Here is a 25,061-nt window from a genome sequence, read left to right as displayed (position 1 = left end):
TCACTTGTGACTCCTACTTCTCCTACAACAATCATCCATGACAACATATTCCAAATAGGAACATTCAAGTTGTACATGTATTAAGTGCCCAGGAAGTCCTGTGTGGTTATGAAAGCTGCGACCAAATGAGGTGCTTTCGTATCTTGCAGTCAAAGGCAATTCTCAGTCAGGCAGAAGCACTTCAGTATGGATAATAAATCAAGTGTTTTGAAACCATCTGACAGTAATGTTTAATACAACCAAGATACAATCAAAAAACAACTTTATTGATGAAACAGTGATTAGAAGCAGTACTATAGAACAACTAAATGTAGGGCAAAGACACTTCAAAGACTACAGGGTGAACTAGATATTAAATTCATTTCTGAGAAGCTACATAGAAAGGGGAGTGGGCAGTTACAACAGCTTGTTTTCTCTGACAAACTTCTCAGACACAGACTAGTTCACCTAACAGTTTCAGGATAGCTATGCACTGATGCAACATTATTTAGCAAGTCCCATAGAAATGCCTACAACTGCTGCTCATGCTTACATTTGAAAAAAATAAGTTATGTGTATTATAGACGGGAACTTAAGATTTGTTCTCTATGAAATCAGATAAAGTTGTCCAAGACGATGATGTCTCCCAGTGCTGCTGCTAAGAATTCATAAAGATGTTTCTGGAAACCGCTGTCAAACTTGTCACTTAGTTCCTCTCTCAACTCCCTCAGCAGAGGCACTGTGGACTTACCATCTGCATTCAAAAATCGCTCAAAAAGTTTATGCCAGAAATCACCACCATCAGTCCTAAAACAGAGTAATTTTCAGTGAGACAGTAGGCACACATAATATGTTTGTCAATATTTCCACTTATTCACAATATTCAGCACTATATGCTTTGGGAAGACCAATAACAACATTTTCATCCATATATAAAGGAAAACTAGGAATGTTGTTTGGTTTATGTGTAGGGCTCTTTCTCCAGCAGGCTTCTTCATATCTAAACATGCTGTTTCACAGTTCTATCAAAAGCAATGCTAACTCTTCTAGTGTACTTGACCACTATTACCACCCACAGAGAGACAGCACTTCTAAATGAGTTAGCAAGAGGATTTTTTGCACCAAAGTTGACAGATTCCTTTTTCATGAATAAGGGGTGGATATAACTCTTAAACTCCCATTTACAGGCTAAGTTTCCTATTCGATATTAAAGGAAAGTTCCAAGAAAAAATAAAAAAAAATGGGTGGTTTACAGCCAGTTTTTGAACTCTTTGGAGTTTTTTTTAACCTCTACCTTCCATCTGTCAGAGTTCCCATACAGAGAGCATTTCAAAGAAAATTAATAGTAATAAATACCATCTCACAGATGTCACAGATATACCCACACAACATGAAAAGGGTGACTCATTGAAGTCTATGAAAACTAGTATCAGAGCTAATATTTTGTTCTTCAGTCTTGCACTGAAGACCATAGACTGTGCTGTTTCTGATTACTGAAGTACTTTTCCCCTTTAAGCCAGGAGTTATGCTGGCTTTTGAACAAATTATCTACCTCTGCTTTATGTAAGTGACTCAAAAAACAGCAGCAGTCTTAGTCTCGTCTCAGAGAGAATCTGACCTGTACTATTACAGTAATAACTCTTACATTTTCTAAGATAATGAAGCCATACAGAACCCAATAAAAAAAAAAAAGACATGAGACCACTTCCTTCACAGCAAGTAAGGGGGAAAAGCAGAGGATGTTACATGTTGGTAAGTATGTCTAAGGAGTTAATGAGTGACAAAAATAGTCCTAAAATTTTAAACACATTTTCTGTATGATAGCCCTTATCAGCCTGCACAGATGAAGTTTCCTAAAATAACATGGTGAAAATAGAAAAACTAAAAAAATAAATACTTCTGGAACTGAACAGTTTCCATCAGTAACATGCTAAAATTCCCTACCAAAAAAAAAAAAGATTAAATTCAACCTTATAGTAAGGCTCAAAAATCAAAATAGAAACTCGATCAAAATTCACATTCTGTCTTTCCAGAAGTCTTCACCATACTGTTCAACTGAATTGCTTTGCATTCATTCTGTCGGCTTTTAAGGCAGCATTGAGTGCCACTGGGTCTCTAAGGCCACTTTTGTGCTTTGCCTTGCAATTCTCAACTTGCAAGGATAGAGAACAAGATTAAGTAATATCCATCAAAATGGGGAGTACTTTAATTGGGCAGACCCTTCTGGTGGATGAAGGCTCCCTGCAGCAGTAAACCAGCTTGTCAAAGATTACTTGAGAACTTATTGAGAGCTTCAAATTGACTGGAGGAAGGATCATTAGCTGTTAGTAAGAACCAGACACACCAAAAGATTTTAAGTGTGAATGCAGAACTTTGCCAAGCAAAAAAAAAAAAATCAGTGCAGATTCCTGATTCCTACATAATGAAGTACACCATTTACACTGTTGGTAGAACACTTAAGGATAACATGTTTGTATAGGTGTTTTAGTTACGCCTTTATTGGAATTCTTAATATTGAAAAAATTAGTAAAGAAGAATGATAGGCACAACCACATTTTCAGCAGCAAAATAATAAACAGGACTGAAAATAAGCTATTTGTATTTACAACTCCAGAGAAAAGACATAAACCAATGTACCCAAGTGTGAAAAGAGTCATTACAGCCTGGGTTCAGCAATACAAAACACATGCCCAGACTTCACCTTCTTCCTTAAGTCTCCTTTAACTCCACACAGTTCTGTGATAAATGCTCTTCTACCCAAGTCTCCCTCTACTTTGAGCCCTTCCTTCAATCCAATGGCCGCAGTTTTGACCCAAATACCTTTCCAACTGACTCCTTCTCTCCAAACTCCCCATAATGGTCAGTCCTATCCTTCCAAACTCAGACTTTCTATAACTGATACTCAAATACTCCTGGTCCAGTTATCCAAAGTTACTGTTATTTTTCTCATACCCACATCCTGATGAGGTCCCTAACACCCTTCCTCAGCTCAGACCTTGATTGGTTTCATCTGTTGTAGCTCAATTTCATCTCTTGTAGAATAAAAATGAATAAAAATTAAAAAGCAAAACTTCTCAGAAATGTATCCCACTATCCCCAAAAATACTGCAAAAAATGGATTACGTGCTGATAGAAATGAATATACAGGAGTCCTATTTTTCAGAACAGGTCAGCTTTACTTAAAGATACGAAGTATCAGAATATCTGTCAGTAGAAAGACAAAGTCAGTTTCCATCAATGATTTAGCTGATGGGGAGAGGTTAGAAGGAGGAATGTTCCAGTATTTCTGAAACTAAAGTGATATAAAATACATATTTACTGCCAACCTATATATAATTGATATTCATCTCCTCAGAGGTGAATTGCTCTTGGTGATTTTGTTCTTCTCATCTAGTCCTGTAAGTTGATCCTCTTAAGAAAGGAAAAAAAAAGAAGCAACTGGGTACAATATGAAGTATATAGTCAGTACCCAGCAGAAGCCTGCTGTAGCTGCATAACTACTGGTATAATTCTATAACAATGTTAAAAAAAATATATATATGCAGAATAAGAGGAGAGGAGAATTCTTCCCTCTCCCTATAACCCAGCTTAAGATGTTTTTTTTTTCTAATAGTTGAACACAAAGATTTATAAGTAATGCAGGTTGCTAGGGAACTGGACAAATCCCAAATCTGTAGTATGTTTTCTTAAAGCAATAGTTACAGAAGTACATCTACACATCAGGTATAGCTAATATACCATGACCCTGAATGCAAATAGCCGTCAACCAACTTCTGCTATGAGCAGGAGAGCTCTAGAAAATCCTTATGAAATGCTAAGGCAGAAAAATTCCATAGGATACAACTAATGAAATGAACGAACTTTTAGTTTAAGAACAAACGTGTAGATGAAGGCAGAATAGTATTATAGCCCCAGCCCTAACATGTGTCTAAATGGGAACCCTATAAATTAATAACTTAGAACAAATACCAACTTCCAAAGGAGCAGTTGCCTGTGCAGCTTAAAATTATCAACGCAAAAGAAGAAAAATAATTTAAAATTATACTGCTTTCGTAACTGTTACAGACAGAACCCTAGTGTCAGTGTCTCAGTAACCCTTCAATAGATCCTGGAATCAAAAAGCAGAAAATCCAAGTAATCACCACTTCTAAAGCAAAAGCTCATGGAATTTTCTTACCACTCACCCACTTATAAACATCTCCAAGCTTTGACTACAAAGTCAAATGAGAGACTAAGACTTTCAGACTGGTCTGAAAGGAAAGCAAAACCAAAAATAACAAAAAAAACAAAAATCGATCATATTGTAACTAGACTGTATGGCATGTATTCAGCTTAAAACTGTCTCCTACATAACTCTAAGGGTACCAGTAGTAAGTCTAGCAGTACTGGTACTAAGACTAGTAGTTTCAAAAATCAGGCCCCCACAGATCATATGCTTTTGACAGCTACAGCACAAAGAGCTGGGTTATAAGCTTTGAAAATAGTAACACTAGAAATGAAGGACTAAAGAAAGTGAAGGAAATTGGAAGAAATTTGTTACTTCCCAGTAGCCTCCTCTGAAAAAGGACTTACTCTGATATGTTTTGGCTGATTTTCCAGATGGAATTCTCTTGACAGACCTGGATGTGATCACCAAACAGCATCAAATGGACTATATCTGCAATGCCAACCAAGTCTACCTGCAGTCATAACAAACATTAGAAAGTTCAATTTCTGTTGATTTCTACAGTTCACCACAGATCTCTAATGTTGGTGCTTTTACATATTTAAGTCTGTATTGGTCTTTGCATCAGGATCTTCAGGAGATACTAAGCAAAACAACTTCAAAATAGAATTCTAGTCTTCCTTTACACTCCTAAATACATACAGTAGTCACAGGCACCCAGCAATTCCAGAACAATGCTGCTAACCCCTTCAGTTAATGCCAAAGATGTAAAGCAGATGAGAAATTCTCAGTGTTTTCCACAGATTCTATAAAATACAACTTAAACCAAGATTTTGAAAAGGAAACAGAAACTAAGGTAACCTGCCAAACAGACTTACCTGATAAGGAATGGAACTTTTTGCCAGAAGCTGTTGTCCATGAGGAGTCTGAGATATAGGAAAATTATTGGGCAAGCTTACTTGAGACTGCAATCTCAAATCCACACTGTGAGAGAAATCCACTACCTTCAGAGCTCCTGTCACCTTATCATAACCAAGTAGGTCACAGATACTGAGTAGAGAAAACAAATGAAGCATAAAGCAGATCAACACATAAAAAAAAACAAACTCAAGAAGCAAGTCTTAGCTACATCAATGCTCCCCTCTGATGGCTAGCTTAAGAACTACTACTGAAAGGTCTTCCCCTGAAAGGGGAACCAGCTGGAAGCTTGAAGCTTACAGATGACACCTGTATCTCCAGAATAGCAATAAGAAACACTAAAGACATTGTTTTGATATTAATCAGTTATCTGAAACTGAGTTGGAGGAACAGGAAAACAACATAATGTCTAGTACTTCTCCCTCTCTTTCAAGATATCAAAATAAAAGAAAGAATTAAGAATCATACTTCATTAAACCTTCCCTAGTCCACACACCAGTGAGGACAAACCTAAATGGTAGAAGGGAGTACTTGTATAGATGACAGCTGCCAAGTCAACAATATAAACAGATCACACTTCTCACTTTTTTTTTTTTTAGTATTTGCATGCTGTAAGCATACTTCATGATTTTGACTGCATTTACATTATACACCTGTCCTAGGATAGTTTTTTTTCTATGACACCAAAATCTATCATCATCCTTACTTTTTGGCAGCTAAGATTAGGTTTGCATTTTCCACAGAGAAATCATAATAAACGTACCAGCAGATAGCCAAATCCATCACACCACTGCTTGATCAGTGATTTGCAAAATGGGGTGCACACACCCCAGAAAGTGTGCAAGACAATTCATTGGGGGTGCGTGAAGAACATGTACACGTACTACTAACATACTAATAACTTATAAACAAGTATACATATATTGGAAGTGCCTTCCCCTTTTTTTCCCCCCAATAGGGTTGCACAAACAAGTTTAGACATTACCGTGTTAGATGCCTGTAGGTTGAAAGTTACTTTAAAGTCAATAGCTATTTTTAATTTATCAGCAATGACTAAGAACTGCTTCAGTGAATTTATTCTAATGTAATTATATTTGAATCATTAGATATTCTTTAAGTTACTACCTTCCCACACTCCATTCATAGATCATACTCCAAGGGATATGTGACATTTTAAACTTAATATAGGAATAAGTTTAAAGCAGAAAACTAGATCTATGCATACATTAAGTTCCAAGCTGGATTACAGTGGAAGTTAAGCAACCCATTTAAGAGTGCCTGGGTATTCCAGTTCTATGGGTATTCCAGTTCTATCTGTCCTTTGTTTTCTCATTTTGTGTTTTCCCGATATGCAAGACCAAAGACAAGTTATTCACCAGTATCCAGTTAATTGTCCAGAATTTTGGAAAAGGAGAAATTTGGAAACAGGGACAACAGCAAAAACATTTAGTATCGTATACATTCTACAGCATCACTATATATTACTTATGGGGGAGGGCACATGGGCATAAGGTTGACTCCAAAAGTGTGTTTCCACTGTTCAGAATTTTGCAGCCTAAAAAACCTGAACTGTTACATCAGTTTCCTAACTAAAAGGGATAAATTACAAAGAGTTATAGCTGAAATCAAGTATTACATATCCTCTCAGATCCATACAAAGAAACTAACCTGTCTCCCAGAAAGAGCACCTCTGGCCTCAGATCTCCATGGACAATTTCTGCTTTGTGGAGCTTCTCAACCACGCTCAGGAGATCATGAACAACCAGCAGGATAAATTCCTTTGCGATAGACTTGCAGCCACGAATAAGATCCTGAAAACAAGGAATAAACATGCATCTGTACAACAGATTAAGTGAAATATTTATAGCTCACCTTCCCCCCCCACACACACACACTTAACTGTATAAAGGTAACAGTCCTACCCTAAATTTAGTGTAATCAGGTTTTTCCCATGAACATCCAGCCAGAATTAAAATAACCATTATTAAGAAATGGACAAAAACAGGAGGAAAAATTGAACTTAAGACTGAAATGACTATTTGATTTATACCCTACTTAATTTATACGCAACAACCCAAAATGCACTTACCAGACTTTATTTTAAATGTAAATCCTTCAACAAGTCATTGAGCGCTATGACCTTTCTATGGCAGACAGAACTCATTGAAAGATGCCAAGTTAAACAATGTAGAGTTTTAGATGAAAGCCTTATTGTGAAATAACGTGTGGTTCTGGGCTCAGGTTGTTTATCACTCATGAATAAAGTTTAAAAAAATGGGTTTGTTTCAGAGAAACACATGATCTATAAATGAGAAACCAGCTTTAACTAAGGCTGTAACAGATGGCCTTAATTTGTATGTAGATAAAACAAAGAAGAGGATTTAGATTGCAAGAATAAACATGTGAAGCTATCTTCAGCAATAACCAAAACTCACTATTAAGTACCTATGGAAGAGTTCATGTCTTTTGCAATTGTACTTTGGTTATCTGTACTGACCGCAAGCGTAAAGCGATTTACATCCCTGTGCAGAATCACACAGCCATCCTGGTATAAGAAACAGCTGCAGTTTTCACTGAAGCTTTGGTCAAAGTCAGTATTCAAACGCTCCCGTAATTGAAGTGTGATATAAAAGTCCCAAGGCACAGGCTGAGAATACACCTACAAGAGAATACATAAGAACATTTATTTTTGGAATAAAGCAAAAATTGCTCATCTTCGCATTCTTCTCATCTTTTTTAATTCCCAGTTTAGCAAGGAACATTTGCCGCAGTCACAAAATTTGAATATATATCAGCAATTTGAAAAAGGACATGGAATAGCAAACTTCATGCATGGAATTCCAGAAGTCATGGCCAAGGTCACTTACAACGTAAGTTATATCTCATAGGAACTTTATACATGAACTGCAAAATGTTAAAACATCATTTATGTTACCTTTGTTACAAATCCCTTTGCATCCAACTGGGCAAAGTTAGCTAGAGTCACAAAAAACATCTTGTGTTCTTCATTGGTCCAATATTCCCATTTGATAGAGTAAGTCTCATCTCCTGTTATGAAAGTTTACATTTCATGAGCTGTCACAGCAAATGTGCATCCAAGACTGTTCATGTTATTCCCCCTCTACACCACATAAAACTGGTATGCATGAATATGGAGTATATTTCAAACCAATTAGAACATCAGTAGATCCCTTGTGCTCCCCAGGGTGTCCAGAATACCTACCTAGCTTAATGTCTTTCTCAAACTCCATGACAGGCATAGAGCCAGTCTCCAAATGAAAGTCTGGAGAGGCAGTCAAAGATTCTGGCATGGGATCTAAAAGCTTTTTATGCTGTTCAGCACTCCACAAGAGCGGAGTTACATCACCTAGGAAGACAAGTAATAGAAACAGATGAGCTCAATATAGGTGTTGAGTCTCTGAAACGATTGTATCTGTCAAAAAGAAAGTAACTTAGATATTGGAAGCCTTTAATTTAGCTTTCCATCTGCATACAGATTCACTGCATCACCTTTCAGCAAGTCCATTAGTCTCTTCCCAATAGTTTCTTGTTCTATGAACATAACTCTATAAAAGGCAGTTTCAAAAGGGAGCGCATCTCATGAGATTCATGACACTACTGTAGTGTATTGTAAGACGTGCCTTTCATGAGAGACAAAACTCTGAATTAGATGATGTTCATCTATCTGCTCAGCAACAGCAGAATCCAAAACCATTATTTTGTGAATTAGCTTTCCTGTTTTAAAAACTATATCTGGAGTAAGTGATCAGTTTGTGGTTTTTGAAGCGATGGGCTTAATTGAAATTAACTTCTCTGAATACAACAGGGTTTTTATTTAGGAAAGAATAGATTGGACTCCAACTCTGCTGTTCTCTACAGTGAGGATTTAATGGATTTCACCTCATGAAAACGTACAAGAAAGTTATATGTATGTCTCAGTTGCTTTTCTGCATAACAGAAGACACCAGTCAGTGGATGAGATCATCTATCCCAAACCAAGGTAGCCTGAAAAGTATTGGTCTCCAATATCAGGCCAAGTAAAACACATCAGAACTAGAAGGCTTCTGCCAACTTCCTTTCCCAAACACTAAAATGGTGTCACCCATTACTAATTATAGTCTTTCACAGCACAGAAGTAAGAAAGTGTTATTATCTACTATTGTACTTATTTAACAGCATTGTATTTAGTACAAGTAAGTCCATGGAAGCAGATCCAGGAAATACTGTACTTTATAGGCTAAACACATGTTCTATTCTATCACTACAAATTTCATAGTTCTGTGAAATTTATGAGTAATAAACTGTCAAATGCCTGAAGTACTTTTTCCTGCTATGCAGCATTAAGTATTACTTATTACTACATCCAGGTTGATAACTGCACTTCAAGGGAGATGTGCAGAAAGGAAGGAAGAAAAAGTAATAAGAGAAAAAAGGACCATTAGAGCAACTGAACAAATGCCTTCTCTTTCTGAAAATAAGTAAAGATCTTGCATCCTTCTCCAAAGAGTAGCAAATATGAAGAAGCGTAGGATCTAGTTGAAGTGCCAGCTATGTTTGCAGCACTCTTCTCATAATTTTCTCCTAACTTTACTTTGATTCCAGTTCTTGAGTTCCTGATCATGCTTCATCAGGAAACATGAGCGGTACAACAGACTTCTTAAATAATGTAGTCTAGAGCTACACAACAGCATATTGTTCCCTAAAGTAGACACACTGAGAATTTTCAGATACACACGTCTGATTAAAATGTCATAAACCGAAATCAAAGGAGGCAAAAGAGGTTAAACACCTTGAAAACTTGTTCAATACAAACTTAATGGTACTAGCCAGGTTTTGAAGGTGGTGACCATTTCTGTATTAATTGTAACAATGATCTATAACAGAGAAACAAAGGTCTTTGTCTAGAAGTAATAAATTAACTATGAAAGTATTGGTTTTGTTTTACTTCAATGAGAATAAAATACTGCAAAGACACACTAATGTTTACAGAAAATTTAGAGTGTAGAGAAAATTTCATATTTGTTTCAAATTTAAACTTCAAATTCATTGGCCTTTTTCAATGTGGCAACTACTGGCCTATGAAGAGAACAGCATGATGATAGAAGGAAAAGTCAAAACAAAGCTGTCTTAAGTATTCTCCCTACCATCCAGACAGAGTTTTTCATTTCTGCATTTAACCTCAACTCACACATTCTTTGCAATAATACCTTAAAAAAAACTTCTCTATCACCTTAAAGAAACTGTCCATTACATTAAATATTTGTCTTCTGGACACTGATAAGCACCCTATACTACATACCTCGAGTGGTAGCACTATATAGTACAGAAAAATGACAAGTTCAGTCACAAGACAGTGTAGTGGGAAATACACAGAAAATAGAGTAAAACATAAGATACGCAGAAGCACTACAGAGTAACTACAGCAGATGCAAGTTATTTGTTGAAAGTGAAATTCAATTTAGTACTAACCAGTAATGTTTTCACTGATACCTCCAGAATCAGTAATTGTTTCAGCAGGCAAAGTCTGAGCAAGTTCCAGTTTCTCAGGGATGTGCAGGTATTTAATTGTGGATATTTGTGTAACAGAAGAAAGAGAAGATCCCGAGGAGACAGAAGAACCTGATGAACGAGTATCTTCCAGGCTTGCTTCCATGATTGGACTGTGAATAAAAGACATCATCTATTCAGACTTTCAGAAAATGCAGGGTATGACCAGTGAAAGGATACCGTGTGCTCCTAGACTGTTTTTGTAAAAAAAAAAAAAAAAAAAAGCCATCCCTATCCTTTCTGGAAAGTGTACAACTGTGTTGAAACAACATTTTACTTTCAATGAGTTCACAATCAGAATCTTAATCTACAGCTGACTTCTTATATAGAACTGCTACAGTGGAAGAAAATAACAAACATTTATTACTACCTCATTCTGGTAGCTGCACCAAAATTCAGACCAACAATGCTTTTAAAGCAGTGAAGAGGGGTAGGGGAAAGAAAAATCACTCTTGATTTTCCTTCTTAACTATAATCAGCATGTCTTCCTAGGGAACTTACTAAACACACACCTTCAGGTTGTTATACATGTTTACACATTAACAGCTAGCAAATCAAACTCGGTTCTGAATTAAGTAAATGCTATACAGTAGATGCTTTTTTCTTTACAGTGGTAAGAAACAGCAGTTTTTTATTCCTTCTCTCCAGCTTTTCTCCTCTGTAAAAGTCTAAGCTATAATCATCAGATCTATTTTATATACTGAAGTGACTACAGAAACAAATAAAAAACTGATTCTGCATTTATTCTCCTGCTACAAAGTCAGAATATGCTTATGAATTTCTTTACAAATTAATTGGTAGAAAAAGCATGAAGTCTTGCAACAAATATGAAGAGATGATTGAGCTTGCTATTACTTCTTATATCTGCTTAAGGCAAAACGGATCCTGACCTAGAGAAAGCATTCATTATACTCTGATCTCTTCAGAAAATTGTTTCTTCAGAAACAATAGTAAAGGCACAACCAAAGAGACACGAAAAGGGGCTTAAGATGCAGTGCTGTTAATTACCTCAGTTTATTTACTGAAAGAACTTCTTTGTATGTCCCCTCACAAACTGGTGTGTTTTGATTCGGAGGTGCACTCTTCGATTCTGGACAGTCTTCCTTCAGAACACTCTGTGAATAAGCAGGATCTGGGATTCTCTGAGCTAACACCCCGTGAAAGGGAGTTGAGGCAAGATGGGCAGCCCTAACAAAGTCACATGTGTCTTCTGGGTTGGCACAAAGGGTTTTGTTCTTGTAGGAGCCTGTCACAATTGCATCTTCAGACAAAGGCTCAATTCCATTCAGCTCATCCTGGAACAGGTAGAAAAAGACAATGAAAAGGATGACTTATTTTTAACTGAAAAGCTATTTGACACTATCTTCTACTCTCTCCCCTTTTTCCTGTTAGGGGATTCAAAAGTTCTGCCAAGATGTGCTTCAAACATAGCTTCCTAGAAGTATATATAACATGTCATACAAGCAATTAATAAGTATGTCATATTTTAAAAAGTAATTGAAAATTACTTAAGTTTATCTGCAAGTATAACAATAAAATTTAGTCACTGAATTTTTAAACTGGAATGCTTATCTCCCATAATAGTGTTCTGTCTTCAACCCTGTTATACTTCATGTGACTCTTTTAGTCATTCCAGTCTCACAGGTATCCATTACCTAATCAGTATGAAGAACACTTCTTCCTTCCATTGCTTCCACCCCACCACCTTCCAACTTGGCTCTGACATCCAGACTCTGCATATTCCACTTACATCTCTCATTCCAATTGAGTAACTGAACCCTAACCGTAACATAATTGCATTTTTCTCCCCTCAGAAAAGTCTATCATTGTTTACCTTCTAGAGTGTTGCAGAGCTGTCAGGCATTGCCAAAGACTACTTGGTATCTAACGCCCTAGAAGTACCTCTCTCAGTTCAGTTATAATTGCATTATTCAAGTGTTGATTGGTCAGGACTCCTACATACGGGCACGGCATCAAGACACCTTAGGAAATGAGTGCAGAGATTTAAAGGAGTCACATAGGTGACAGCGTTAAGCATTGAAGTAAAAGCTGCACTCTACAGATATCCAGACTGACTCTGGAACCAAACTCAGTATGATGATTACCATGAATTATTTAACCCTATTTCATATTGTAGCTGTACAAAAAATCCTTCTCAGCTCAGAATAAAGTCCTCTAACTCTTTAAAGCACCAGCCTAAAGGTCTACTGCAGCATGCAGTAACTAAATCCTTTGAGACAACAGCTAACACCTCTACTGAAAGCTTTACAAGTATCTGCAAGACTCTCATGCAGACATCAGATCAAGATAGCTTAGGAAGCCAGTGCAGAGATTTAGAGGAGTCTCATATGCGGCTCTTTAGGTAACAGGAGCTGAGATGTTTGGATGCATGGCAGTAAAGTGGATGGAACAGGATGCAGTGCTTAAGAGTTGTGCTCAATCACACAAGCTTTTTCAAATTTTTGAGTGAAGAATCCTGACCACTAATCCATTGCTTACAATCTGGAAGACTCTCTACCATTATCTCCGTATTAGTCAGGTTAAAGCCTAATAAAAACGTTAATTCCAGTGAAATATGAACTGATTCTATAAACATCACGCAATTCAAGTATTGGCATGCCAGACAGAAGCTTAGATCTCATGTCAGTTCAGCCAGTCTCACTCAGTTCAACAGTAGGACATTCTTTTTTGATTTCTCCTTGACAGGAAATTGTTTCCTTTAAATTGTTTCCTTACACAGGCTTCTGGTGGTATGTTTTCCTTCGCAGTGGCAGATTCTGAAGGTTTACGAACAGCGAGAGGGCACCGGGCACTTTTCTTTGTATTATCTGTAGAACAACTAAGATAAGAGTTAAATGTCATTAAATATTTTTTAGAGTAGCTTCCAGTCTTCAACAACTTCCTCTCAAGAGTTTAATCCACTGAACATTTCAATCTACCACTTTCTACTACAGAACTACCAACAGATTGTAACTACTCTCCTGAAAAAGAAAAAGCTTATATAACACCCTGAACAGCTCTAAGCTTGAGGAACAACAGCATGATTTCTTGTCATCATGGACATCCCAAGCAGAATAATGAAAGGGAAAAAAAAATACAAATATAAAAACCCACATCTGTTCAAGGAGGAGACTAATTCAGCTGATAAGGTAGTTTGAAATTGTTTTTCCCTTCTCCCTCTAAAATCTAGGCCTTGAGTAATTCTACCTTATATTCTGGTTTGCTGAAGTAGATGATTCGTCAAATATGGAGAAAGGCATAGACGGATATGTTGATGGAAGGAAAACTACATCTAAAGAGGAAAACAAGAGGCTCTATTATATCAACAGTTTTTCTACAATATATCAAATGCTACTTACAACATCTAATACTTAAAAATACTAGTCCTGACAGGAAGTTAGAGTTGACAAAAACTTAAGAAAACAAGCTTTAGTTTGTCATGTTAAACAACCACACTTTTACCACATTAATCAACTTGTTTTCTAGAACACACCTTCAAATTTTTCTCTTTTCCCAAGGCTGGCCTTATCCCTCTGCTCCTCCTGTTCATCTTCAGAGGATAAAAACACACTTCCTCCTCGTGTATCTGGGCATACATCAAGAGACTGGATAACCTCTGCTAACAGCAACAGTAGTCAATTACATTCAAAAGTAAGTTTCCTTCAGCACATAGCACATATCCATACCAACAAAACTGAAAATGTAACTTATAATTATATCCTTCTACCAAATCATCAGAGGAAAAAAGGAAATGACTTAAGACATTATCAATCTTAACATGAGTTTTAGGTATGCAGTCTTACTCGAATCTGCAGAAGAGTATAAAAGCAGAAGAAAATCTTCAGCTGTTAAAAGAAAAATTATCTTCTTCCTGAAAGACTCTTGAAATGATGAAAGTTCTCAGAAACTCAGGTGCTCAGTCTCTTGTTTAATATACTTAAACGTGCTGGACACTTTCTCATTTTCATTCCTCTATTCCATATAGGCTTTTTTTTTTTTAAGCTTGTTGCAGTTCTGCTATTCATGTAAGAGAACACTTTCCATCAATGCAGCTTTCTCATTACTGCTAAAAAATTTAAATCCTTACCTTCAGAACAAGATGGTTTGTGCAGCTTAATATCTTCTGAGGGCTGGTATTCACTGTAAACAAGATACAAGCTCATATTTTATACACTCACAAAACATAAGTAAACTTCATAAAAAGGGCAAGCCAAGTTGACCTATGCTATCCATAAAAAAAATAAAATTATTCTCAAACAGAAGTTTATCTTCACACAATTTCTGTTCAAATTTTGGTTACAGGCTGATGCCTAGGGTTACCGCCACTCTTTCTGTTAAAACATAAATAATGTGGAATGCTGTTTAAGTAATTGTACCCACAGGTTCTCATTGCTGGAAAAGAAAATCCTTTATTACCTTTCCAAGCGAGGCTCTCTCACCCCAAGTTCTGTTGCACTCGAAAAAGTAAGTTCTTCTTGTCCCAGAGATGGAAGAGGCTTTGTTATCTCTGTTGGCTGTAGGAACAAAGACATATTTTGGTTCTACAGGTATGGAATCACAAACCATACAACAAGATTCCAGGAGCAGTATAGTATAATCCCATGTGGGTCATGAGAACTCTGATGCATTAATGATGGTCTTTGTACATTTTTATTGTACTTAATTAGTTGCATGATAGAGAGACTCCATTCTTATGTTTAGTCCAGTTAAAGTGTATAGATTTTACTCTTTGCAACTCTGTAATTTTCATAGGAATTTTTAAATACACTGCAACTTTTAAAGATGTTTGTTTTTTAACATAGTTTACATCAAATTCAGACCACTTTGCATTTCATCATTTAAAAAAATTTATCTTTACATCTTTGTTCTGGAAATGAGGACTGGGGGTACTGGAGGTGTTGGGAGCATTAAGATAAAATAAAATACTCTATTAGCCCAATGGATATAGCAGAGAAAAGGAAAAGCTTTAAAGTAATTAACTTTTACTTGTTACCTACAACCTGTAGGAAAACTGGGGTTTAGGTACTTCTGCAAACATAACAGGTTGGATGATATATTTTTTTGATTAAAAACAAGAACACAACTATAAATAAACACTACCAAGAGAACAAACTATACTTGCTTCAAAGATACTCTGATCAAGACTGCTCTGCATATAGAAAAAATTAACACATGATAGAGGATACTATCTATAAGATGTGGAGACAAACCTCAGATATGGCTTGTGTACTGATTCTAGCTGGGTAGAATTAATTTTAGTCATAGCTGATTCTATGGTGCTATATTTTGGATCTGTGAAATTAGGTAGTACTTCCCATCTTCTGGTGGGAAGTAGTGAACTCCTTATTTTGCTTTTGCCTATTAATTTGTTTGTATCTCAACTCACAAGTTTTCCCCAGTTTTAACCTTGTGAATCTTTCTCCCACTGTGGGGAGTGAGAAAGTGGCTGTGCTGCCTACAGTGTTTAACACAACACTTTGCCACCTTTTCACTCTTTTCCCTAGTTCCAGTTTCTTCTGTCTTCTTTTGCACTACAACTTCTCTATATAAAAGGAAACTGCATGTGAATGGCCTGAAAGAGCAATTCAGTCTCAAGCATTTAGTATGACTTTTTTTTTTAAAAAAAAAAAAAAAGGAAAGAAGAAAGCTCATTATACCTGAGCATAAGGCATCTTGTCAGATTTTACATAGCAGCAATACTTGTAAAATTAAGTTAGACTACAGGACTTGAAGTCTTTGATTACACCCTTATACTGGAAGGACATTTAAGAAATATTCCTGAACTTTCTTTTACTGGGTGACACTTAATGCACACAATACAACAGACTGAAGTACCCTTTCAAAAAAAAAAATAAAGAAAGTCAAATATAATATATTGTACTCTTAATAGTACTTGTAAATAGTAGCTATTTGTAGAAGTTCAGGTAAACGAGGACAATACCTGTTCACATGATTGTTGCTGCTGCTTGTCACCTTTTTTCTCTTTTAATTTCTTCTCCAGAGCCTCAATTTTCCTTTGTATTTCTTCCTTCTTCTGCATTATGGCCTGAAACTCCTCTAAGGAAGAAAAAAGCTTACATGGCACAGTATGTATTTCACACATGATCCATTATCAAGCCTGAATTCTTTTTAAAGGGACTAAAACCTCTGGTGGTCTTTCCCCATTTCCTGTGTTACACACTAAGCTTTCACCTATGTTGCTTTCTTTGTACTTCAGACCAGTTAAGTAATCAATCCAGTAGAAAAAAGCAGCTGCAATAATAGAGGTTTCTTTATACTGACAAGAAGTCTGATTTTATGATTTTATCTCAGAAGGACTTATGTCATCCTATTCTGAAGCATACCTTCAGCTTTCTTTTTTGCTTTCTTTCTGTAGACTTCAGCTCGAATCTCTTCCAATGAGAACTCTTCCACTCCTGCATAAACTTTGTCTTTACAGTACATCACCATCTCTTTTTCTTGAGAATCCAGACGTTGATTTTGCACCCGCCATAGTGGATCCTCCTCCTTCTGAGGCTTGCGAGCACTTAAAACACTGTTTATGCTCGGATCAATCTTGCAGGGAGTCCTGAAAACACAAGCACTTATTACTTGGATCATATGCACTTCACCAAAACACTGTAAAGAGATTATAGGCAAGAAAACAGCAAATTTCAGAAACCAGCTGAAGAATAAGTCTATAGACATTCTGTTGCATTGACAAACAAGAAAAATGGAATGATAGTACATAAAAAGGAAGAATATCAAGTCAGAAAAAAGTGTTGATAAGACCAAGTCAAGAGCTTATAAAGTTCTTATGATACTCTGAATTGTTGTGCATTCTGAAGTGCGATCTGTTTTTACTTTAGTTCCATCAGTCTGTGTGACCATACCGATGACAAGTCCCCACTCATCCTACAAAACAGATTTTACCTGACAAAAAAAAAAAAAACAACAAAACAGAACAACAAAAACAACAGAAGAACTTAAAAATAAAAGTTCTTTGGCTAGGTTGAGCTTGGCATTTTAGATTCAGGGGATAAAAAAGATTTAAGACACAATAAGCAGGTAGTTTGCTCAAGGAAAATATTCTGCATACTAAGTGACAGAAAGAAATTCCCTATTACAAAAACTAATATACCTGTGCAGTGAAAGAAGCCAAGAGAGCAGCATGTCAAATCTAATTTTAATACCATCACTGTTTTCCAGGAGAAAGTCTTACAGCTAAAACAGTTTTTATTTATTTAGCATTCTTAAATCATGGTATGTCCTTGGTCAGAGCTACTTTGCAGTCCACATGCAACATACAAAGCCCATAAGAAAGATCTATGCTGCCAAACACTTTTCAGAATTCTTTGATTACACGTAATTTAAAACCAAAGAAGCAGCCTGTAACATCATACATTCTTTTCCACCTTTCTCTTAGGGAGAAATCATGCTTTCTATAGTGATCATCAGCCAGCAGAAAAAGAAAGTTAAGCAGCTTTGCAAAATACCACATTTTCCTCTGCTGTAACAAAACAGTGAGTGCTGTACAAGCAGGAAGGTTATTTCAGGCAAAATTGCATACTCCTCCATAACCTATGCAACACTGTTGTCATGGAAACTGACAGCTTGTTTCAGTATAAAACTCTGGATAGGTTGAGCACAGAGGAAGATAAGGGGAAAACAGCAGTGAGCCTCTGTCAATTTGGGGCTGTTTTCATAGCAAGTAGCATCCTAAGAGAGGTAACTGTGGTTTTGTTTCAATATGCTGAGTCAAGCCAGCATTTAACATGTATAAATGTGATACAGGCTCCCCCAAAATGAGCACACCCAAATATTTCCCATACCCTTATGCATCCTCCACTGAAGCCTCTGCCATCAAGCTGAAATACTAAGAGCTTCCAGACTGACAGATTTTAAGATTTACTTAGATCTAGAAGCTCAATTACCTGGCTAAGTCAGAATATTACAAATCAGCTTTGATAGTTTCAGATGCAGGTCTCATTTCAAACTGAAGACTCACATGACTTGCTGCTGAGACGATTCTTCCACATACGGGGTGAAACTGGTCATCGGACAGGGCATTTCAATGCCAGAATTTGCACTGCTGTGAGGACGCTGAAGAAGGAAGAGTCAATGTTAGCAGCCTAAAGACTCATTGTTAGCTTCTCTTTTCTTCTGATAACTGAATCTCCTTCCCACCCTCCCCTTCCTCCAGTGTGGGATATTTGGTAGTTTCGTTACTAAGAATTAAACTTGATACTTAACATAAATTTAAAAGACATAAATTTAAAAAGACTACCTCCCTTCTGATACGCAGATAATTACAGACCAGTCAGTTGGGCACTGGCACCTAAAAAAAGCAAGACAACTCCTGCATGTCCTCGTCAGGATTTATGTTCTTTATTATTCTGACGGAACACTGGTCTAGCAGGGTGTTCCGTTTTCTCCTCATTTGTTTTCCAGAAACACTATAGACATTTTTCAGCCAAGATTGTCTCAATCATATAATACTATTGTTTCTGCTGCCCACTAAGAACCTCCAAGACTTCTCCATTTTCTTCTCAAGGACCATTCCTGCACCACAGAAATCCCTTAACTGCTTTTGGAGCCAGATACAGATGACATCAAGTCTGATATCATTCTGCTGTCATCTACCTACTTGAAATTCTCCTGGATTCCCAAGAAGAAAGTTTTATGTAGTAGGGATATTTCAAACTGGTTTCCAATTAGTTTACACTACTGGAACAAACCTTCTGCTGGCAAGCTTCTTTATATTGTTAGGATTAATATTTAATTGGTACAGTTCTCCAGTTCTTTTGATCTTGACTGTTCTGTTTTCATCACTAACACTCCAAGCAGACTTGCAGAATGCTGCTGTACATGCCTTATTTTCATATGCTAGGCAATGAGTTCTTCCTGCATGTACGTATTGTATGATGTTTGGGTAGGTGTTATGTGGTCTCCTCTAGAGAGGCCCGGACAAGCCTGAGAGGTGGGCCTGTGCAAACCTCTTGAGGTTCAAGAAGGCCAACTGCAAGGTCCTGCTCCTGGGCCAGGGCAATCCCGAGCACAAATACAGGCTAGGTAGAAAATGGAAAGAATTTGTGGATGCCCCATCCCTGTAGGTGTTCAAGATCAGCTGGGTTGGTGCTCTAGGCAACCTGGTCTAGTGGAAGGTGACCCTGCCCACGGCAGGGGGGCTGGAACCAGATGGCCTTTAAGGTCTCTTCCAGTCCAAACCATTCTATATCAATAGAACTTTTGCTCAGTTTTCTATAGAAATAACTAGTGTCTGGCTTCTATCCCTTTCTTTGCAGAATCTAGTTTTACCTCATATTCTTAGCCTGGCATGTCTTTGGAGGGCAGCAAAACTACCTATTTTTCTGGTTAGCAATATAAATTTGGCTTCGGAAATAAAGATTTTAGAAATTATTTTAGCAAGATCAGCTTGTTAAACCTGACTAGGTTACACAGGGACAGAGAGTCTTCAGGAAGAAACTAGAAAGTTTGGTTGCTATCTATAGAAACAAATCCCAGGAAAGCGAAAAAGAACATGACCTTTGTCTCAGTTATCAAAAGACTGACTTACATACTTTCCTCTCTTTTTTTTGCCAGTCTACTTTGAGACTGCTTACCCTTCCAGAATTCCAAGGTCCTGCACTTTGTTCATTCTCCTTGGCCCTTGGAACTGGAGGTGCTGCCCATGACTGTGGCGTAAGTACAGGAATTTCAGGTCCAGAAGCCAAAGCTGAATTTTCATCAAACACAGCAAAACCTGGATTCTTTGAAAGCTGCTGAGAAGTTAGAGTCTGGAGACTTCTGTTTTGGTTCATGGCTGTAAGTAAGAGATTTATGCAAATTAACCTTTAGCCTACTGTACTCAAATGAAAATTCCACATTGAAAGGGTATAAATTTTCCATTAACATGTGACTCTAGCAATTGACTGTACCTTTCAGCGCATCTCCTACACGACTAATTGGAGCTCTCACTTTTTTCTTTCCCCTGCCTTTTAGATCTGCCAGTGAGCTTCTCTGAGGTTCTTCAGTTCCCAGAAGACTGGTGTCTCTTTCATCAGTATCTTCCTCAAGCCCCAGTAGTGTCTGCCGAGAAACACGGGTCTGAAACTGCCTGAGAAAAAATATCAGAGAAGTCAGCAAAAACTTCACTGTACCAGATATCCACTAGAGCCCATAAAACTGTCCTAAGCTCTTCTCTTAACTAGAAACTTACCTGTGATGTGACTGAAGTTTGTCCAAAGGCTCAGCCTTGCGGTTAAGGCCTTCCTGGAATATTAAATCAGCTTTCTTAAAGCTTCCTCTAGCCTCGAGTTCTTCTGCCCACGTGATATAGAGTAGTGCCAATGTTGTACCAATTTCCTGGCTATGCAGGTAACTGTATAGATCCAAGGGCTCATTACAGCAATTTCCCTGAAACAAAAGTATTTCAGTAATTATAAAGGATTCCCAGTCAACGTCTGCTTTTTGATGTCCCCTGCAACACATTTATCTCAATAGAAGTCCTACAGAAGCAGCTGTTAGGCCAGAACATATGATTGTATCATGTCACGGTGCACAAAAAAAAGAAACTCAACAGGAGAAGGAGGAATACCTCTGACTTCTTGTATGTATTTGTCAATATTAGCAGCCCCATAAGTCTAGTTTACATGTTTAGAGTATCAAATTCAAGTTTTTTAGCTAGTTCATTGACTGAAATGTCATTTTAATACTCCAGAGAATAGTTTCTTCATCTTTACATAAAGGATGATTTATTATTGGTCCAGGGACTGGTAAATCAGTTGAGGAAGCTAGACTTGGAGAAAGTCCCACTAAGATGACAAGAATAGCAACAACAAAAATTATAGCAAAGCAGAGACAAACCAAGACCAGAACATATTCAAGTTTTTCTTAAACATAGGATATGGATACAAAACACTTGCAAGTTAATGAGTGGTAGGACAGATATTACACCTAAAATGTATCTTTAAATCATTTTTATGTTCTCCCAATATACATAAAGAATCAAGCTTCACTCATTCCAACTAGATTTTCCAAAACAAAATATATGGTGTATACCACTGTCCAAACTGAATGATCATGAAAAACATCTGAAGATTGTATTCAGAAGGTGAAATAGGAATTCTAGAATAAGTAATATGTTTGCAGATAAAATTTCTAATATTGCACTTGTTGTACAACATGCTTTTTGACTCAGTTACTAAGAGAAATCAGGTTAACACAGCAAATGACAGGACAAATACAAGAAAAACTATCCTCCAATGGATTTTCTAAAAATACTCACAAACTTGAGCCAGAGATTAAGATAGCGAGGATCTTTGTAGTATCTCTTCTCTTCATTGAGCGCTCTCACTGCCCTTTCCAATACTGCTGAGAGATTGCTTTCCTTTCCACCCTGGGGGAAGGTTTGCTCTGTCCACTTGATGTAGCTAGAAATGGAATATATTCATAAGAAGTCAGTTCTGCATTACATACACAGCTTCTGTTTCAACAGAACATAACAAAAGTTGAATAAACATTAAGTACAGTATTGAAACAGATGCTACAGATTATTAATAAGAAGCTCCAACTAATTTTTTTTAATTAATTTATTATTAAATTAGAATAATATTTTTCTAAGCTCTTACAAGAATATCTAACATTTCAGTGACACAGATCTAATGATTTTATTATTTCTTCTGGAGTAGAAAGAAGCTTACCGGTCCCAGACATCCAATGGATCATCACCAGAATAAAATCGGATCTCTGATTCAAACTCTCTAGAAAAATAATAATAATTATAATTATTATATATATATATATGTGTGTGTGTATATATATATATATGTATATAAAACCATCCAATAAATTGCATGTTTTCTACTCCGTAAAGTAAGACCTTCACTCTCACTCATACCTTTTTTTTAAAAAAAAAAAAATGTACATGAAGTAAGGTGGGTTTTATATATTTAGACTTGATCTTTTACTGAGACCTGGAGAAGCTAAAATAAACATCCCTTTTGCACTCTTTTTCACAAGGAATGCATAAGGAAACATTTATTTAAAAAGAACAGAAATACATTGAAACAACCTTTATGAAGTATACTTCCAAGAACAACTACTACCCTAAAACCCATATGAGAGACCAATAGAACACTTGTTCTCTTATGAAAAGTTATTAGAGATATTAAAAATCTAATTTTCACATGAAACATCTTTTACCTAAATATATTAAAGTATATAATTGGGGTTGGATTACAGAAGACAATGGAAAGTGACAATGATCAGACAACTACAGAACCACACCACAGAGCACAGTGAAGACATCTAAAGGGCCACACTGATAGTCGCTATCTTGCCTTGTTGTTCAACTCCCATGCATCATTCCATTCCTACAACACAATGGCTTTGCTCTCAGGCAGCAAAATAAAAGTCAAGAAAGAAAGCCACTTAGTGTGAGTCAGATAAAAACATTGGCTTGTGCTAAGTAGTGGCTCTGACTTTGCCCTGTAGAACTCCCCAGGCAGTCCCTTGTTCAGGGTAGTGATGCACAATGCAATTGCTCACCACCTGCTGACCAATGCGCAGCCTATCCCTGAGCAGTCGGCTCCCCCATCCCAGCTCTAGCCACCCCTATATATTGCTTAGCATGTCAGATGGTATGGAATAACCCTTTGGACAGTTTAGGTCAGCTGTCCTGGGTCTGTCCCCTCCCAGACTGCCCGCCAGCAGGACAGAGCAAGAAGGTGAGAAGCCCTTAGCTTTGTGTAAGCATTACACTGCAACAACTAAAACATCAGTGCGTTATCAACATTCTTCTCATGCTAAATCCAAAACATCGCACCCGAGCAGCTACTGGGAGGAAAATTAACTCTGTCCTAGCTGAAACCAGGACAATACTCCATTGCAAACCTAAAAATAACCATCTGTGCTGTGCAGCATCCACAAGTACCTAAGCCCTAAGTACCTGTAGCACAGCACTAGCACAAATCTCTCTCTAATCTTCTGTTTTTCTATACTTTTAAAACACTGGTACACATAAGAAGGTGTAGAAACATTGACAAGAAGGCAGGAAGATAAGAGAAAACTAGGTGTCTAAAATCTTGCTCACTGTTTTTTGAGCTGAACAGCAGTGTGAGTGGAAGCCTCCTGCTGAGCCAGTGCTTCCTGCAAGGTGGACATGACCCGGCCCTGCTTGAGGGGCTGCACATTCTCTTTGCTCAGCTCCCACTCATCGTTGCAGTCTTGCGACATGACAGCCTCTCCTTTAAATTCTGCATTGAGAGCAAAAACAGTAAGATTTCGATACATTAGGTAGGATAGTACCCTAAAACCTGACAGATCTGGCTTTCAGCAGCCTATCCAGCACACGCTCAGCACAGCCTTACACATATCGCCCAGACCTCACGCTTCAGACATTCAGCACTTCATTCCCCGTCACAGCAATCACACGACACCAGAGCTAAGCCCCCCTCTACGATCAAGAACCCCAGCCAGGTGATCTCAGGGGGGAAAACACTGAGAGCAAGGCGCCTCCGCTCCCACCTCCATCCCGCCCCGTGCTCCCCTCGCCCTCCCAACACCACCACCCTCCCTGCGGCCGGCGGGCAGCGACCTCCGGCTGGGGGCAGCCCCCGAGGAGCCGCGCCAGAGGCTCCCTCACGGCAGCGGCCGAGCCCTGAGGGACGATCGCGACGCACCTCCAGCACCACGCCGCAACGTCCGCACCGGCCCCGGCCCCCTTCAAATTCAAACCTCCAACCGCCGCCAGCCTCCTCTCCCATTGGCCGCCCCGCTCGCCGCGCCCCGTCTGATTGGTTAACGCCCTGAGCCGCGCCGGTGCCTCATGGGAGTTGTAGTTCACAAGACTTCCAGGAAAAAGAGCTGATTAATTCTCTAATTAAAAACTCCATAATTAACCTCACCTGAAAGGCAGCTGCCACCACAGGGAGCAGTCCTGCGCCCTCCTTTTCCAGCTCCCGCGTATTCCTGGCACTTCCTTTGCTCAGATCTGTTGCTGATCTGTCTGGCCTTACTGAATTTGCTCAATTCTCTACCATAAAAATGGGAAATAATTCCTTTCGGCATGCAACCAGCCATTCGATGGGCTTTGTTGTCAAAATAAAACTTACTTTTCTGGTGTCTCTCACAAACACAATGCAGGGTTTTGAGCTTCCCAGGCTGGCTCCATGTAACCTGTCAGAACAAAAGACTGCACAGAGGCACCTGCTCAGGCTGTAGAAGCAGCGTTGCTGTGCCAATGTGATGCTCAGCCCTTTAATTGCTTTTTCTCCTAAAGCATTGCAAGGCAGAAACAATTAACCCAACAGGCTGCAATAATACTGCAATAATACTGCTATACTGCTTCCAGTGCCAGAGAATGACATGGAGTGAGAGATCTCATTTTCGTGGTCAGCCCTTATTTACATGGTATAGGAATGTCCTAAGAGTTAGCCACGTAATAAGACGGCTGAAGTACTTTACAGCTCCC

General features: G+C 37.9%; 1 protein-coding gene across 3 annotated transcripts; it reads right to left on the bottom strand.

The window, feature by feature from the left end:
* Window positions 1-245: 245 nt before the first annotated feature.
* On the bottom strand, window positions 246-24,423 carry BUB1B (BUB1 mitotic checkpoint serine/threonine kinase B). 3 transcript variants are annotated; one of them, XM_068683632.1, is made up of 24 exons: window positions 24,271-24,423; window positions 23,682-23,844; window positions 22,291-22,350; window positions 21,876-22,020; window positions 20,808-21,004; window positions 20,527-20,705; window positions 20,212-20,411; window positions 18,597-18,691; window positions 16,954-17,177; window positions 16,551-16,666; window positions 15,026-15,123; window positions 14,697-14,749; window positions 14,103-14,228; window positions 13,817-13,901; window positions 13,346-13,448; window positions 11,618-11,904; window positions 10,532-10,722; window positions 8,286-8,429; window positions 7,998-8,110; window positions 7,560-7,721; window positions 6,731-6,873; window positions 5,023-5,194; window positions 4,552-4,658; window positions 246-786 (listed from the first exon to the last, which is right to left on the bottom strand). In XM_068683632.1, the coding sequence occupies exons 2-24, from the start codon at window positions 23,822-23,824 to the stop codon at window positions 594-596; spliced, it is 3,336 nt and encodes a 1,111-aa protein (XP_068539733.1). In that variant the 5' UTR covers window positions 23,825-23,844; window positions 24,271-24,423; the 3' UTR covers window positions 246-593. The 3 variants fall into 3 exon arrangements, with proteins under 3 accessions (XP_068539733.1, XP_068539731.1, XP_068539732.1); XM_068683630.1 differs by having other exon boundaries at window positions 24,186-24,285; XM_068683631.1 differs by having other exon boundaries at window positions 14,103-14,225; window positions 24,186-24,284.
* Window positions 24,424-25,061: the final 638 nt, after the last annotated feature.

This window comes from Anas acuta, chromosome 5, assembly GCF_963932015.1.
Source record: "Anas acuta chromosome 5, bAnaAcu1.1, whole genome shotgun sequence".
NCBI classification, from domain to species: Eukaryota; Metazoa; Chordata; class Aves; order Anseriformes; family Anatidae; genus Anas; species Anas acuta.
This window is presented reverse-complemented; position numbering and strand designations above follow the sequence as displayed.